This window comes from Peromyscus maniculatus, chromosome 23 (genome assembly GCF_049852395.1).
Source record: "Peromyscus maniculatus bairdii isolate BWxNUB_F1_BW_parent chromosome 23, HU_Pman_BW_mat_3.1, whole genome shotgun sequence".
NCBI classification, from domain to species: domain Eukaryota; kingdom Metazoa; phylum Chordata; class Mammalia; order Rodentia; family Cricetidae; genus Peromyscus; species Peromyscus maniculatus.
This window is the reverse complement of record NC_134874.1, coordinates 36874425-36893028: the sequence shown is the minus strand read 5'-3', so window position 1 is coordinate 36893028 and position 18604 is coordinate 36874425. Positions and strand designations below refer to the sequence as shown.

Below are 18604 nucleotides of genomic sequence, written 5' to 3'. Positions count from 1 at the left end.
CAGATCTTCTAACCCAACGCTGTGTCCATGGTCCCTGAAATCCTTCAAGTTGTTAAGAAACAGACTTAATGGAGTAGGGTGACTATTAGTTTGACCCATGTTCTTAGGGTATTCAATTTGCTCCAACTATCAAACAAGGGAATAAACACAGCAACAAACACTCAGACAACGACTGACAAGACAGACAGTCATGCATAGATCTCAAAATGAGTCAGTGGACTCTCAGCTTGAAGTTGCCACCTGCTTAGCCTCTCCAGAAAAAACAGGGGAATCGTCTTCCCTTCAGACGCGTCTCCTTACTCCTCAGAGGAGCCCTGGGACGTGTGTCAGGACCCCAACCCACGACCTGCCACTGAATCCACCATAGATCTTATGCGGGCTTCACAGACAGAGCTCCTACTGCCATAAATAGCCAGAAACAGAAACCAAAAAAGCTTGTAAAACAAATTTGATGTTACCAGATAATAGGCACCGTAAGACTCAATGGAGAGTGGTAGTGGTGGGATTGGGAATCTTGGTGGAACCTTCAAATGTTGAACCTAGGGTAACTCCAAAATACACCGAAACTGAATCTAATGCCAAAGCAAAGAGTCTTTGCAGTGTTACAAGTTAACTAGTGACTGTCCAGTCATCTGACACAGCAGCACAGCAGGAGAGACCCCGAGTAGCAATCGGGAATGGTATTTATAGGGAGTAAAGCAAAGGGGTGAAGCAAGTGGGGGTTCGGGTTTTCAGGCTACACAGGAGCAGACTCAGGATTGATGCACCTCCGTCTGGAGGTGCTGACCTTGGTTACTTTGTATCTGCAAGAAAACTATTATTTCTTTTAGCAGTCGTTGTACCTACTACGTTTTTTCTTTATTATGATCCTGCTTTGCTGTAACTTTTAATTGGCTTCTTTTACTGTATGAGGATATCTAGTTGGGTTTTCCTGTAACTTAAGCTGGGCTAAAAGGTTGTGTTTGGGATACAGTGAGATTCTTATACCAAAGTCCTTTAATCTATTCTAGATGTTCTCTGAAAGAAGTCATCACACCCCAGATACTTCAGTCCTTACTGTGCACTGTTTGTAGTACCCAATAATTCAAGACCTCCAAGCATGCCTGGATAGTCTTGTGACTAAAGTCATGCAACAGAGGGAAAACCCCTTCAAAAAAACAACCCTACAAATCATAGAAAATAGTCACTGTTCTCTATTATGATTTCTTCAAGGTCTAGGTACCTTCAACAAACAACCAATACATTCTGTCATTGCCCTAAATAGAGTGAAAAGAAACTTTTTCATTCTAGTGTTTATTCTAGATGCAATGACTCTACTAGATTCCCACTACAAAGTTTTTTGTCTTTAAGTGACTCGTAGTGTCCTAATTGACATTACCTATCACTTTACAAAGACTCCACTGGATCTGTGGTCAGACTCCCTAAGTTGGACTAGGACCTCCTGTGACAATGTTGTATAACCAGAGTGAGGGTTCCATAACATGAGAATCAAAGTCTGGATTTGGGGTTCTGGCTTCAGAACCTGGCTTGGGTTAATCAGCTGTTTTCCCCACACAGGTTGTTTGATGGTCATACACCTGTGTTAGCTATCACAGACACAGAGATGATCAAGAATGTACTAGTGAAGGAATGCTATTCTGTCTTCACAAACAGACGGGTAGGTAACTTTGTTTTAATTAAAAAAGTTGCTTCATGTTTTTTATTTGTATTTATGTGTATATATGTATGTCCATATGAGTGAATATTATATGTGTGTAGGTTCTTGTGAATGCCAGAAGAGGATATGGTGTTCTAGGCAGTTGTGAATGGACTGACATAGATTCTGGGAACTGAACCTGGCTCCTCCAGAAGAGCAGCAAGTGACCTTAACTGTTGTGCCATATCTCTAGCTTCCCCCATTTAATAATCCACAACTTTATAGTTTACTTATTGAATTTATTTTGATTGATTGGTTTGGTTTATTAGAGAACTCACTCTGTAGGCCATGCTTGCCAATAATCAGAGATCTACCTGCCTCTGCCTCCCAAATTATAGGATTAAAGGAATGTGCCAGCACCACCCAGTTATACAGGTATTTGTTTTATTTTTTATTTTGAGTTTTTCAAGACAAAGTTTCTCCTGTGTCCTGCCTGTACTAGAACTCACTCTGTAGACCTGATTGTTCTTGAAATCACAGAGATTTGCCTGCCTCTGCCTCCTCAGTGATGGGATTAAGGGCATTCAACACCACCTACTGGCTACTTAATGATTTTAAAAAATGAAATAAATATAAATTTACAGTGGCTTCCACAATAATATACAAGCAGGGTCTGGGCATTCATTTTGCTAATAGGAAGTATAAATATACCACATTATTGTAATCTAGTTGCAGATGAACACTGTTGTCATCTAGATTATGTTTACATTTCCTGTCTCACAGGACCTTTCTCATGTCTGTGTGTTGAAGTACTTAACCACAGGTCAAGATTTGTGTGGTGACAAACACTGAGAACACAGAGCTGCTCCTTGACCATGCAGTTCCCTCTTGCTAGCCCATTAGCTACCTGTTCAACCTGCCATCTCATATCACCTTCTATATCCATTTTCCTTCTCAATAGATTTTGGGGTCACTGTCAAGTCTGATGACTATTTACCTGGTCCTTCTGTGTGTGTTTGCTTGAGTACAAATTATATACTTTTGAGATTTGCTCTTAAACCTATGGCTTTATTTATTTATTTTGTGTAAGGTATGATGCTAAGTTCAATGTTCTCTCTCTCTCTTTTCTAAATCATGCCTATCCCACTGATCTACCTGGGAAAATCTATTGGTTCTCTCTTTCTACCCTGTGGGTCGTGAGGATTAAACTCAGGTTGATGGGCTTGGCAGCAAGCACCTTTACCTGCTAGCCATCTCTCTGGCCCTCATTCAGCCTTGGGTCATTTGATGAAGTTGGCCGAAGATCTAGTTTGCAGCTGCCCTTTATCAAGTGGAAGCCATTTCCATTTCTTCCTGTTGTGCTGAGCACATATAAGCGCGTGTTGGGAGATGCCATAGCAGTATAAATTATACGTATGGAAGGTAGAAGGAAGTTCCCACCAGGGAAATAGAATTATGTTTTCCCTTTTATCACTGCATAAAGAATTAAGGAAAATGGATTTCTACAGCATTATTCCTAAACAAGCAAACAGCTCTTGAACAAAACAAACTAGGACTAGAGAGGTGGCTTAGTGTCTGAAAGCTCTGGAAAAGGATGGGGAGTTGGTTGCCTACATCCACATCCAGCAGCTCACAACCACCTGTAACTCCTGCTTTAGGAGATCCAACTCCTTCCTCAAGCCTCTGAATACACTGAACACACATGTGCATTTATTCATACACATACACATACACACACACTAACACACATACACACACACACACAAACACACACACACATACATACAATACTAAAATAAATCTTAAAAACCCAACCATCAAATCCTTTAAATGTTGCACAGCTAGGGAGATTGCTCAGTGTTTGGATCCCCAGCATGTGTATAAAAGCTGGGCACAGCAGCATGCTGTGTTTGGAAATAGGTAGATCCTTGGGACTTGCTGGCTAGCTTTTCTAGCCAAACCAGAGCCTTCTAGATTCAGTGAGAGACCCTGCCTCAAAAAAATGCACTAGAGATTTATACAGGAAGTTACCAGGCCTCTGGTCTCTAAATCAGCATGTGCACAGGAACTCTAGTCTAGACACACACACACACACAGACACAGACACAGACACAGACACAGACACACACACACACACACACACACACACACACACACACACACGTGCATACCCCCCCATATCAAAACATGACTTTTCATATTGCTAATGTAAATACAGAGCTGCACAACTTGTCTGTTCCAAAGATAACTTTCCATCTGTCTCCAAGCCTTTTGCCATCTGCATAGCTCTGGAGAATCTGCTATATCTTGTTCCCATCTTCTCTCCAATTCCGGAACTAATTTTCCAACCAAAGAGAGGAGTACATTTAGAAGGATCCTGAAATATAGAGATTTGAAATCTCAACAGGCAGCCCAGTGAGCACCTGATTTATGGACTGTGAGGAAATTTTGACATTTTTGCATGTGGCATGAGGGTTGATCCATAGTAAACAGTCGGTAACTAAGTTTTATACAGCGATATCCACTTAGCACTTTTGCAACCATGGAAAATTTTGGACTTACAGAAAGCCAAATTTGTATTTTTTTGGACTCTAGGATTTTGGCCCAGTGGGGATTATGAGTAAAGCCATCTCCATGTCTAAGGATGAGGATTGGAAGAGAATGCGAGCCTTGCTGTCTCCCGCCTTCACCAGTGGAAAACTCAAAGAGGTGACTGGAAGGACTTTTAGGTGAAATGTTTGTGTGACTTGAGTTCCCACACTTAACTGTGGATGCCTTTGTGTTTTGTATTTAGATGTTCCCCATCATTGAACAGTATGGAGATATTTTGGTAAAATACTTGAGAAGAGAGGCAGAGAAAGGCAAGCCTATCCCCATGAAAGAGTAAGTAGTGATCCATGTACTGCGGTTCTGGGAGAGGAAGGGCAACTGGGGCAGAAGGGTCATCATCTGTGTGTCCCACATGGTCCAGCTGCTCCTTCTTCCCTTTAGACACTAGATGACAAAATATTCAGTTGAAAAGAAACATGGTCATGCCAAGGTCACAGGGGTAGGGGTAGGGTAGGAGGGAAAGATGCTTAGTCAGCACTGAGGTGATTTCACCTGTCCTGCCCAAGAATATGAAATTTTCAGACTTCTTGGTGCATGTGTTAAATTCCCATGTCTCTCTCCTCAGAGTGTTTGGGGCCTACAGCATAGATGTGATCACAAGCACGTCATTTGGTGTGAATGTTGATTCCCTCAACAACCCAAAGGACCCTTTTGTGGAAAAGGCCAGGAAGCTCATAAGATTTGATTTTTTTAACCCATTATACATGTCAGTAGGTATGTATGATGGTTCTTCTGCCTTTTGACCCACTACTCTTGTCTGTGGCCATGTTAGTCAGTTCTGCCTTTCTCTTCTATATTTACCAAAACTAACAGCTCTACTGGTATATAATTCACCCCCTTAAAGACACAATCCAATATTTTTAGTGTATTCAAATGTATGTAGCCCTTACTTTTGTTTTAAAACTTCATTTTTCTTTCAGACTGTTTTGCTATAGCCAGCCTGGAAGTTGCTGTGTGACCAGGCTTATCTTGAACTCACAGTGATCCCCCTCTCACTTTTCTGTGCAGGGAGTAATGTATATGCCACCAGTCCTGGCTTTGATTTAGAATTCTTTCATTTATCCTTTGTCAGTATCATATAGTCATACAATCTGTTTTGATTATACATACCCCCAACTCTCACCTCCCATTTCCCTCAGACACCCCAACACATCTTCCTCCCAACTTATGTCCCTTCCCTTTTGAGTTCAATCAGTGCTTCCTCCCAGGATGTTGACCAATATTGGGGTAATCTCATGCATGTGGTCAGTTCATGAGTGGGCCATGACATACCCATTATATGGCATTTCACATCACTCCTCCTTGAATTTTACTTTATTCCCACACCCTCTTTCATGATGTTCCTTGAGCCTTGAGTGGTGGGGCTCTTGGTATAGATATAGGGCCCAGCACTCAACAGTCATTTATTTTCAGCACTTTGATCACTTAGGACTCTGCATTGACTGATGGTCCACACGGCCCATTACCAATGTCAACTGCAGAGTACTTAGTTCTAGCCATGTTGCACATTTGCACCATCATCCTTCAAGCAGCCTTGACCTAAGCCACCACCAATTCACTTTCTGTATCTTTACATATTCTGGGTTTTTCACATCAATGGGATAATAGACTATGTGGTTCCTGTGACAGGTCTCTGTCATTTAGCACACTCTTAAAGGAAGAAAGTGTCACTCTCTTGTGTCTATGAATGAGTAATATTCCACATCTGTTGATGGACATTGAAGTTGGTTTTATATGTTTGCAATGAATTTTGCTGCTAGGGGCATTTGCATACAAGATTATGTTCAAATATTTGATTTTATGTTTTGGGGGTATACATTCAGAACCACAAATGCTGAGTCAAGAAGCAACTATTTTTAACATAGTAAACAAGTGAATATATGTTTTCCAAAGTAGCCACAGTGTTTTGTATGTCTTCTAGAACTGCAGGAGAGTTCAAGGCTGTCCATGCTCTGCAATGCTTGTCTCTTCCATGACTTTGATCATTGCACTGTAGTGGATATGCTGTGGGCTGGCCCTGTGGTTTTGATCAGCATTTCCCTAGTCCTAATGCAATTAGAAAACAAAGTTAGATGTTTCAATGTCTGCTTTTTGATCATCTCTCTTACATAGCTGAATTGCTTTAAAAAATTTGAAAGTTATTTATTTTTATTTCATGTGTATTGGTTTTTTACCTGCACATATGCCTCCCACATGAATGAATTGCCTGCTAAGGCTATAAGAGGGTATAGCCTGGAACTGGAGTTACAGATGGTTAAGTGTAGCCATGTTGAAACTGGGAATCAAACCTGTGTCTTCTGTAAGAGCAATCAGTGCTAAGCACTGAGCCTTCTGTCCAGACCTTGTAATACAGAAGGAGCATTATGGTGGTGACCAAGTGTGAGCAAGGTCCCAGAGAGAATGGCTTCTGGTGGAGACTTGGTGACTTATTGTTTAGATTGCTTCATGATTTCTCTAAATGGAACTTGCATTTCCACTAAAACTTATTTTTCTATCTATCCTTTCCAGTACTCTTTCCATTCCTCACCCCAATATATGAGAAGTTAAATGTCTCCATATTCCCAAAGGATTCAATAGCATTTTTCAAAAAGTTCATGGACAGAATGAAGGAAAATCGCCTGGATTCTAAACAGAAGGTAAAAAGTGGTACTCCCCTTAGAGGTCCATGGTTTAATAATGTGTTGGGCTGTGAACATGGGAGCTGTGTACTTCCCTTCATGTATCACTAAAGGTAGATAGAGAAGGCTAGATTGAGAGAGAGAAAAACAGAGATAGAGACAATAATAACATTTCTGGGGGGGATAAGTTAGAGTTTTGAAAAATAGATTGAAAATAAGACAAGAATTAACCCTTAGCAATAGGAAAGAAAACAAGATGTCTGTTGGACTGATATTTTAAAAAATGGCAAGGCACAATACCTACACAAGACCAAGGCCACCAAATCTCCAGCACAGATGAGAGAGGACCTCACAAAGCCTCACACCTCACTGAAGAACTACTGGTAGTTGATGGCTGCAGAAGGAGGGTGTGGCAACCAGTATGTTTCCCCTGCACCAGTGGATGGCCCCACAGCCAGACACATGTGGGCAGCACCACTTGGACTCAGTGGGTTATTAAAAAAGAAGAGGTCATGAAGTTTGAGGAAGAAATGTTATAAGGAATAGAGAAGGGATCAAATGGAGGAAATGGTGGGGTGGATACAAACATATCTCATTGTATACATGTAGGAAATTCTATAAGAATGCATAAAAATAATTTAAAAGGAGGGAAATACTATTATCATCTCCTCCAAAACATTCTCAAAAATCAAGGCTATTGTTTAAATTTGTATCTCTTGTAATTTATTGTAAATGTGGTTGATGTGGTAGCTGGATGGCTTCCTGGTTTAGGTACTGGTACTTTTGTTCTGTGATGACTTCAGCAACACTAACTGGAGTAATCAAAGCTTCTGCATGGCTGATCCACCTCTGACCTCTGACCTCACCATTAACCTTCTATTTTTTTTGGGTTTTATAAAGTTTATTCATATATCTGTTGTTTGGGTTAGCCACTTCCTAACTCTTCTTTCCCCTACCTCTTATATTCCCATACATTTTCAAGTGTTTAGCTTGCAATATTTTTCATTCTTATTTCATAATATGTATGTTCTACACCCCCCTTTTGTTATACTTTTAAATTTGGATTGCAATATCAGACGATCCCAGGAACTTTCTTTATTCACAGTTCATTTTGATTAAGCTCCCTCTGGCTTCTCATTTCCCATCCCTATCCCTCCACTATTTGGTTGAACACTCTTTTTTTTTTTTTTTTAGATTTTTATTTATTTATTATTTATACAATGTTCTGCCTGCATGTATGCCTGCAGGCCAGAAGAGGGCACCAGATCTCATTACAGATGGTTTTGAGCCACCATGTGGGGGGTGGGAATTGAACTCAGGACCTCTGGAAAAGCAGCCAGTGCTCATAACCTCTGAGCCATCTCTCCAGCCCTTGGTTGAACACTCTTGCTACCAGTATTCTACCTGTATTCTTCCACTTCCCCTGTATTCTACTACCTCCCTCCTTGAGTGCATCCCTCTTACCAATGGCCCATTTCTGGCTTTCTAAATTCCACATGTATTCTTTGCTGAATGCACAAAACAAAATATATGAAGCTAGGATCCTCATATGTGAGAGAACATGATGCATTTGTCTTTTGGGGGGGCTTAACCTTCTATTTTTGCAACTTCTCTTTCTGCTTCCAGCACCGAGTGGATTTTCTTCAGCTGATGATGAATGCTCATAACAATTGCAAAGACAAAGAGTCTCATAAAGGTAAACAAGGACTCTCTGGACTATGGACAAGGAAGCTCTCAAGCAGTGGTCATGCCGCTCAGAAAATGTATGGGAAGGTTTTCTAGCAGAAGAATACCTCTGTGGAGTTAATCAAAGAAGGACAAGCATATTGTCTCCAGGGAATTTTCTAGAAGCACAGGGGCATAAGTGTGTTCCAAACATGAAAGTTAGCCACGATGGAATCTTCAGTGGTCTCTGTGTGTTACCTAGGTCTTTCCCAGCACACTGACTGGGAACTCTGCCTAGACATCTGACTCCTAACATTCAGTCAGGAGGCATGTACCCAAATGGTGCTGGTGTTTTCTGTACATGTGTTCTCTACCTTAATCTGTGCTAAAGATTTTCGTTTGTGTGATGAAAAAGTAGCATCTGAGGAAAGCCTCTTTGTACAAACACACTGGTTCTTTTGATTTTTTTTCACACAAAAATCACTTATAGATTTTTATCTTCTTCAGGTAGCATATGCATGTGTATGCACATGTGTCTGTCTGAATGCCAGAGGAAGGCACCAAGTGTCTTCCTCAAGCACTGTCTCTCCACACAGTGTCTCTTATTAGACCTGGAGGTGGTTGGCAGTCAGAAGGTCCCTGTAATCCACAGAGTTATTGTTACAGGTGTGTGTTAGCACACTTGGATTTTTACATGGCAGCTGAGGCTTCAAACTCATGTCTTCATGCCTGTGCAGCAAATGTTCTTATCCATTGAGATATCTCTAGATCCTCACAGCTATGATTATATTTTAATTTAAAACCATTATTACTATCATGGTTGCTAATTTTCAGACTTTAATTTACATGTGTGCATCAGTAGCTAATGTAAAGGGATTTTTCCATCCTTATATATTTGCTTATTTCTAGTACATACAATTGCTTATATAAAACAATATGATCTTCTAGGTCCCAATATTTGCCTTTTAAAGTCATCATACATTTTGTGTTTCAAATTCTCTCCAGTTTGTCCACTTGAAACCCTTTCATGTGATCAGCTAACTTCAAATTCTTGTATACCTCCTCATCCTTTTGAGGTTGGATCTCATATAGCCCAGGTTGACCTCACATCATGGAGTGTCTAAGAATTACCTTTTAACATCTATACTATCATGCCTAGTTTATACAGTCCTGGGGATTGAACCCATGGCGTCAAGCATGCTAGGCAAGCTCTCCACCTACTGAGCTTAATGTCCTTAGCCCTTCTCTGTCAATTTTGATTGCTAAATAGATTTTAATTTTGAAAATGCCCACTGATTGTGGATTTATAGTCCAGTTTCAGTTTAGTAGCAAGCATTTAAACTAATTGGAAGCAAATAATTGCCAACAATAGAATCACAACACTCATGGAAAATGTTTACAATTGCCTGTAACTGTAGCCCTATGGGCTCCAATGCCATCTTTGGCCTCCACGGGCACTTGTACACATGTGTGAACACACACATTAAAAAACCTTAAGCTCTAGCAGAAGACTGAAGTTCAGTTCCCAGAACTACCTCTGAAAGCTCAAAAGTTTCTAAATCTCCATTTCTAGGGGATCAGATGCCCTCCTCAGACTCCATGGGTACCCCCCCCACATGGCACCCCCTATAGACACAAATACATACACATAAATAAAAATAAAGGCAACTTGTAAAACAGAATAAATTACATGTGGTGAAGTTGCCCACTGAGGTTGATGAGGACCAGAGCATAAACCAGGGGACATCCTGGCTGAAGCAATCTTCCCCTTCTCTGGCTGTGTTCCATGGATGTCAGGGTGCTAACAGCCCCAGGGTGACTGAATGATTTCTCCATATTTATCTCTAGGGAAACAGGAGTCTCATTTGATTTTCTCCTCATCTCTTCTGTGATGGTCCTCCCTGACCTGTTTTCCTGAAATATTTTCTTACTTCCAGCTCTGTCTGACATGGAGATCATAGCCCAGTCAATTATCTTTATTTTTGGTGGCTACGAATCCATAAGCAATACGATTTCCTTCGCCCTGTATTTACTGGCCACTCACCCTGATATGCAGAAGACACTGCAGGGGGAGATTGATGTGGCTCTGCCCAATAAGGTGAATGGATGGTGCTTGGTGGAGGAGGGAAAAGGAGACACTAGTGTGTGTGTGTGTGTGTGTGTGTGTGTGTGTGTGTGTGTGTGTGTGTGTGTGTGTGTGTGTGTATCATTGACCTACACTGGGTATTTTTGTAAATCACTATCCACCATGTTTTTTTTTGGATTTATTTATTATATATACAGTGTTCTGTCTGCACACACCCCTGCAGGCCAGAAGAGGGCACTAGATCTCACTACAGATGGTTGTGAGCCACCATGTGGTTGCTGGGAATTGAACTCAGGACCTTTGGAAGAACAAGCAGTGCTCTTAACCTCTGAGCCATCTCTCCAGCCCCCCACCATGTTTTAAGACATGCTTTTTCACTGAACCTGGAGCACATCAATTTGTTAGGTAGTCTGCCCAATGATCACCAGGCAGGGCTTTACTCTGTGTCCCCTGCCCCACTGCTGAGATTATAGATGTGTGCCACTGTGTCTGACTTTATGAATGATGTGTATCTGAACTCATGCTTTCATAGTAGACAGTTCACAAATTGAGACATCTTTAAGCCCTGAGTGATAGTTATTCTAACCATTTTGTAAGGGGCTGGATAGATGGCTCAATGGTTAAGAGCACTGGCTTATCTTTTAGAAGATGCATATTGGTTTGATTCCTAGTCCCCAAATTGCAGATCTCAGCCATCTGCAATTCCAGTTACAAGGGATCTGACACCCTCTTTTGACTTGTGTGGGCACTGCAGTCATGTGATGCACAAAACACATATGTGGGCAAAACATCTTAACACATAAAATAAAATAATTTATAAACATTATAAAATGTTTTGTAATTGCCTAGGACCTTTTCAATGCTGAATTCAGCTTTGGAGCTACTGAGAACACAACAGTACAAATCAGACCTATTGAAAGTTAATGTAAAATCCCAGCACATACTTTTTTCTTTTCTTTTTTAAAATTTATTTTATTTTAATTACAAAAGTAATTACATCATTTTCCTGTGTCTCTCCTCCTTCCAACCCATCTTGTGCCCTTGAGCTACCTCTCAATTTCACTTTTTAAATTATTGTTTTCACACACATATATACATATATATGCACAAATACACATTGATATACACACATATATAGACATATATATGTATGTATACATTTCTTACACACAGAGCCTACTAAATCAGTTCAGTGTTGCTCATATATATATATATATATACACATACACATATATATATATATTATTTTACAATACCATTCAGTTCTACATATCAGCCACGGGTTCCCTTATTCTCCCCCCTCTCACCCCCTCCCCTTACCCCCAGCCTACCCCCCATTCCCACCTCCTCCAGGACAAGTCTATTTTTTTCTTTCTTCCCAGGAATCTCCCAACTATGATGAGCTGATGGAGATGGAGTACCTCGACATGGTGTTGAGTGAAACCCTCAGATTATACACAATTACTAACAGAATTTTTCGGGCCTGTAAACAAGATGCTGAAATTGATGGTGTGTTTATTCCCAAAGGGTCCTTAGTGATGGTACCAATTTATGCTCTTCACTGTGACCCAGAGTACTGGCCAGAGCCTGAGGAATTTTGCCCTGAAAGGTACTAGAATCCCAGGAGTGGTATACCACCCTGAACCATGTATGTCTGTATATTATATGCTATGATGTCTCTTATGGAAAGATGATCTAAATGTGATTTTGCATCCATTTGCATTCTGTGATGAGAATGGCAGAGAAAAGGAGGGAAACAGAGGAGAGGGGATGAGAGACAGGGAAGAAAATATGAGAATTTAAATACAGAGTGTTTTTCTTCTTTTACCTCAAGTCGCAAATGACCAAGCTAAGTGTGAGATAGGAACCCATTTTTCTTCAGTCTAACTGGCACATGCTTTTCAGAGATGAACCCAGCATTATCCCGAATGTACTTTTAGAGTTTAGAGATCTATCCCCCCCTCTCTTATGATTCTTTGACAATTGCATGCTTTTATAATGTATTTGGTCATTTCACCTCATATTACCATTTCTCTTCTCCCTCCCAAATGTTGGATCCCTACTTGTCCCCATCAAGTCTTCCTTTTGTTTTCATGTCTTCCTCTTTTTTGTGGCTCCTGAGGTTAATTAGGGTTGCTTGAATAAGAGTAGCAGGTATAGGAGTTATTTACTGGAGAATGAACAACTCACCAATAGCTATACTCATTGAAGAGAAACTTCCTCCTACCACAGAAACCATTAATTGTCAATAGCTCTTTAGGGAGATGGAACCTCATGAGCTCCCTTCCCACCCATGACAGAGTGTATCAACATGGGTCCAGTCTTGTATAGGCAACCCCAGCTCCTGAGTGTGCAAGAGTAAAATGACTGTGTCCTGTCCAGATGATAGTGTTTCACAGCACTCTTTCATTCCCTTGCTCTTACGTTATTCTGCCCCCTCTTCTGAGATGTTCTCTGAACCTTGTTGGGAATGATACTGATGTCCCATTAAGTGCTGAGCACTCCACCATCACTGTTTTTCAGCAATTTGACCAGTTATGAGTCTCAGCGTTAACTGTCTCCCTCAGCAATCAGAAGTTCTCTGATCAAGGCTGAGAGCAGCACTAATATTTGTATATAAACATTAGTATTTGGAAGACAGTTTGATACGATGTCTACTTAGCAAAACAACAGTAGTATATTCGCCTTTGAGCCTATGACCTCCATAGCCATTAGATTTTGAGCAGATTTGCAGTACCAGGCATTAATTCCCTTTGTAAATTGAAACTGCAATCTAACCAGACAGTGGTTGGTTACCTCTATCCCATAACACCATAATTACACTAGGGAACACAGAGGATAAATAGTCTGTCAAACAGAAGTTGTCTTATCTACCATCTGGAAACTCTTACAGGGCAAGTGTGATGGAAAGGACCTTTAGTGTACAATTTCTCACAGCCGAAAACCTTGAAGCAAAAGTTCAATGAACCTTTCCCAAACTACCTGTATGTTACCAGTTAGATGTCTAAAGATAAACACATGTATGTAGCTCTTATGTTTCTACCTTTTGTTGACTTATAATTACTCCGTGTCTCCAGGTTCAGCAAGGAGAACAAGGGCAGCATCAATCCTTATGTATACCTGCCCTTCGGTAACGGACCCAGGAACTGCCTTGGCATGAGGTTTGCTCTCATGATCATGAAACTTGCTCTCACTAAAGTTCTGAAGAACTTCTCCTTCCAGCCTTGTAAAGAAACACAGGTGAGGGGAAAACTATCTCTATAAATGATGTTTTGTGGGAGACAGTTTTTTACAACTGAAGATTCCGTGTATAAGAACAAATCTGCTTGTTTGAGGTTTGGCAAATTGCTTTATGGCCAAATGAGTTATTTTCATCCATGTATGAGCTGAGTTGCTTTTTGTTCTGGGTCAATATAGAGCACAAGTGTAGCATGATGAAGAGTTAGTGCAGGCCAGTATGACAGGATTACATACATTGTGTTTGAAGTTTCAGTCATGTACATTGGAGATTGGATATGTCACATGCCATCAAGAGGTGCAGTGATCATGACTTCATGTTTCTTGAGTGGTGTACTCTTCTTCAGGAACTCACAAAAGCCCTTCTCTGACAGTCTTGTCAACCACTAGCTGTACATTAACTACTCATATATGGGGTTAGGGATGATTGTCAGTTCGAAAAGTGCTTACCAAGCATGCACAAATTCCTGGTTCCAATCCTCAGGATAGCATGAAGTAGCAGTGGTGATGCATACCTGGAATCCCTGCACTCATTGGGTGGGGGCAAGATGGTCTGAAATTCAAGTAATTCATGGCCACTTAGTGAATTTGAAGCCAGCATGGCCTACATGACACCCTGTATAAAAACAAAAGTAAAAATTCATGATGAATGACTATTTGTGAAATCCTAAAATAATTTACCCAAATGGCTTTAAAAGTTCATCTCTGACTTCCCATGTGATGCCAAGTTAAGTGTCATTATTTTAAAACACAATTGTTGGGACTCAAGAGATGGCTCAGTGGTTAAGAGGACTAGCTGCTCTTACAAATGACCTGAGTTCAGTTCCCAGCACTCACATGGTGACTCACAACCATTTGTACCTCTAGTTCTAGGACCTCTGATGTCCTTCTCTGGATTCTCTTGAGACCTCACACATGTGGTATATACACATGTGTAGGAAACACACTCCTATACATAAAATAAGAATAAAAAAATCTTGAAAAGGTTGCTGGTTATAATGAACTTCAAACTTATGAGGCATCTTGATGTTTCTGCCTCACTTCTTAAGAGCTCTGCTCCAGAAAATAAATCATGTCCTTCATATTCTGTTCTTATACTTCAAGTTCTAGTTCATTCCCCAATGACTCTTCCTCCTGGGTTTATTTCCTCATTTTTTTATAGTCTACTTTTGGCTACTGCAGGTTGTTTTTTTTTATCACCTATGTTAATACATTGTGATTAAAGCCTCCAGTTTAGTTGTGTTTTTTCTCTCAGTATTGAAGGACATACCCTGTCTTTTCTCTATCACCTCATATCATTTATTCCACAATGTCCAAAAAGTTTTTTTTTCTGAAAAGTTTCTGCATTGAAAGCCTTTGGTAAATGTTTTGAAGTATAGCTTACAATTATAATATTCTTCCATAAAAGCATTGAACTAATTTAAAAATTAATAGGAACACGTTTGTATATATTTTATACACATCATTTTATGCATTCAAGGAAACACACACACATATTACTTAAATTTTAAAAGAAGTATATGGTACATTTAGAGAAGGATTTACATTTTCCTGGAAAACTTGTTCTTGTTTCATGCAAAGGGATGGGTAAAATTTATGGGACATGTATATTTAGAATGTGTTTTCTCTTTGTCAATTAGTTTTATGTCTAGATGAATAGAGGAATGACAATGTTTATTCTGTGATTTCTGATTTAAGGCAGTTGCATGGCTTTACCTACACACAACCTCACTTAGTTTAGTATTTTCTCATGAAAGCATTTAAATCATAAATATGAATAAGGATTTAGACAGACAAATCAATGTTCATATTTTGAGAGCCAATGGCACACCTGTCATGTCACAGATTGTCTGGAAATTTCACTCATTTTAAATTTGACAATTCTCTATCTCTATGACAACTTTGTTCCACTCCTTTCTCCTATAACAAGAAGATAACTTGGTTGGAGGCTTTCCCCCTCCATCACTAAGTAGCATGAGCCTAAAACATCATTAAAAACACTGTAGGACTCAAAATTCTTCATTCAACTCATCTGTGAAAGCCAAGAATAGATACTGGAAAAGCAAGCAAATATCTGTCCTCCTAAAGACTTGACCTGAATGGGCTCAACTGTACTGGTGACATATGATCTAGGAGCTGAGGGCTGTTCACAGAGGTGAAATTCACCCTCTCAGTGTTCAACTTGCAAGTTTCATCTAAACAAAAATTACTTTTCGGAACTTAAACAAAGTATTATGACATATTAACTAAGAATCAGGCTCAAATATGTTAAACTCACTGGGCTTAGTAGTGCATGAATTTAATACCAGCACTCAGGAGGCAGTAGCAGTTGGATCTCTGTGAGTTCAAGTCCAGTCTAGTTTACAGAGTGAGTTGCAGAACATCCACAGCTACAGAGTGAGACCCTGTTTTGAAAAAGAAAAACAAAACAAAACAAAACAGAAATTAAATTCATCTGTTTTACTCTTAGCACAGAACAGAAATCACATAAACCAACATGACTTCATCGCAGGCCCTGTGTATAGTAGAGTCTCAGCAAATATTTTACCTCATCCAAATATGGAACCATGCTTTCAACATCTAATTGACACAGCTTGGAGAATAAGGTAATCAAAGCACATGACCTTAAATAAAGTTTATATGTATCTGCAAAGCATCATCATCCTGGAAGGTTTTTTATATTTCTTTAGGCATTGTTGTTGGTTCACTCATTGATTCTCAATATTTTTCTTATACTGTTGCAGATACCTATGAAATTAGACAAAGAACTACTTCTTCTACCAGCAAAACCTATTGTTCTAAAGGTTGTACCACGGAATGTGATCGTAACTGGAGTATGACTTTCTCTCAAGGACTTCTGCTATGTTCTTCAAGAAGGTGATATGTAAGAATACTGGAATCTTTAATTTACTTCATGAATAAAACCCAGATGAAGATGAGGCTTAATTGACTGGCCTTGGTGCATCCATTCACCTTTCTCAGTGTCAATACAGAGTACCATCTAATATAAAGGAAATAACTAAATCAGTTGACAGAATGAGAACTTCACCTTCTCTGGTCCTCATGGGACCATCTCGACCCACATCTGGTTGTCTCCATCAATTTCCTTTGAGCTCTTTTGAGAGTACCATGGCTCTGTAATTTGATCAATAAATTTTAATGAAAATGTGAACTGTTATAACAACTCTAATTGTAAAATTGGTATCCTGTATTTTAGCTCCAATGTTCTACAATATTGTTACACTGAAAATATAAATTAACATCTCTTTAAAAAACCCAACAAAATGTATTTTTACATTCTGTGAAAGCTTCATGCAAAGTATTTTGATCTAACTCCTCCCAGATCTTTCCATAACATGAATCTTAATAGGTCTTATTAATAAAAAACTTGGAGCCAGAACTTGGAGTGAAAAGCTGAGGGAGCAGAGAGAAGCCAGCCACATTCTTAACTTGTTTAGAGATCCCCCCCAAAGTGACCTACTTCCTGTATATGCACGCTTATATGCCCTTCTGTTCTACCATCTCATTTCCTCTCCACTCAGCTACATCACTTCCTGTCTCTCTGTACAGACCTCCAGACATTTATGTTTAGTGCTGGGAATTTAAGGTGTGTGCCACCATGCCTGCCTCTGTTCCTAGTGTAGCCTTGAACTCATAGAGATCCAGTCTGATCTGTGCCTCCCAATTGATAATATTAAAGGTGTGGGCTACCACTGCCTGACCTCTATGTTTATTTTAGTGGCTGGTATTTTTCTCTGATCCTCAGATAAACTTTATTGGGGAACACAGATAAAATATCACCATATTTTTCCCTTTTTTGTCCAAATAATAAAAGAGTTATAACTAATAAGAAAACTATATACAATAAGTACAATAATTATATACAATACATACAAGCAATAAATACATCAACAATGTTTAGTCCATTTGCATTTGACAAATTCAGAGACAGGATTCCATTATCTATCCTAGTTTGGTGAGTCCAAAATGTACCTAATACACTTTCTATCCTAACTTATGTCTAGTCCATTTGCATTTGACAAATTCAGAGAAAAGATTCCATTATCTATCCTATTTTTGTGTGTCCAAAATGTACCTAATTCACCTTTTATCCTAATTTATATTATCCACCAAAAATTATCTTTTGATGTCTTTCAAACTTAAACACTTAACACCTCTTAATGAGTTTCTTTTCTGAATTGTTGACAAGGAAAACTGTAAGTACAATGATTTAATCTTCAACTCCCTCAGATACCCAAGAAGGGAATAATATTACATAGTAAAACAGGAGGTACAAACAAGCAACTTCCAAAAAATGTGACAGAAACAGCCAGCTGCCTGGACAATCACCTGAGGTTTCTCTGCAACTTTCAGGTATCCTCTTCAGCCTACAGGCTTAGCATATCTGATAGACTCGTTTGTGAAGAGGATTTTCTAAAGAGCCTTCCTACCTTGTCTTGGCAAAGATCAGCAGTCATTTGGTTTGTGTCCTGCTTTTCCATTTTGGATAGCATACTGTCAGCAGTCGATTTGAGGACACTTTCTTGCCTAGTGGCTAACTTTTGCCACAGTGAAAGTTAACTTTATATGGAATTTCTTCAATGCCTATCATTTTCTCTGAAGTTGATTGGTGTTGCCAGGGGTAGACAAGTCTCATAGTCATAAAAAAAGAAAAAAATCTATGTTATTAAAACATCTTAACTGCTATATTTTGTAGATCTCTGAAGGGTTTGAAGATGACTTGTCTATCTA

The 18604-nt window shown here is 39.5% G+C and overlaps 1 protein-coding gene across 2 annotated transcripts in view; it reads left to right on the top strand.

Annotated features, from left to right (window-relative positions):
- LOC102908778 (cytochrome P450 3A31-like) overlaps window positions 1-17137 on the top strand; it is a 30810-nt gene extending 13673 nt beyond the window's left edge. The window contains exons 4-13 of one of the 2 annotated variants that reach the window (XM_042268096.2): window positions 1558-1657; window positions 4232-4345; window positions 4431-4519; window positions 4812-4960; window positions 6755-6882; window positions 8491-8560; window positions 10467-10627; window positions 11998-12224; window positions 13693-13855; window positions 16597-17137. In XM_042268096.2, coding sequence (XP_042124030.1) covers window positions 1558-1657; window positions 4232-4345; window positions 4431-4519; window positions 4812-4960; window positions 6755-6882; window positions 8491-8560; window positions 10467-10627; window positions 11998-12224; window positions 13693-13855; window positions 16597-16692 — 1297 coding nt within the window. In that variant the 3' untranslated portion in view covers window positions 16693-17137. The remainder of the gene's footprint in view (window positions 1-1557; window positions 1658-4231; window positions 4346-4430; window positions 4520-4811; window positions 4961-6754; window positions 6883-8490; window positions 8561-10466; window positions 10628-11997; window positions 12225-13692; window positions 13856-16596) is intronic. The other variant, XM_042268098.2, reaches the window with a different exon arrangement.
- The last annotated feature ends 1467 nt before the right edge of the window (window positions 17138-18604 follow it).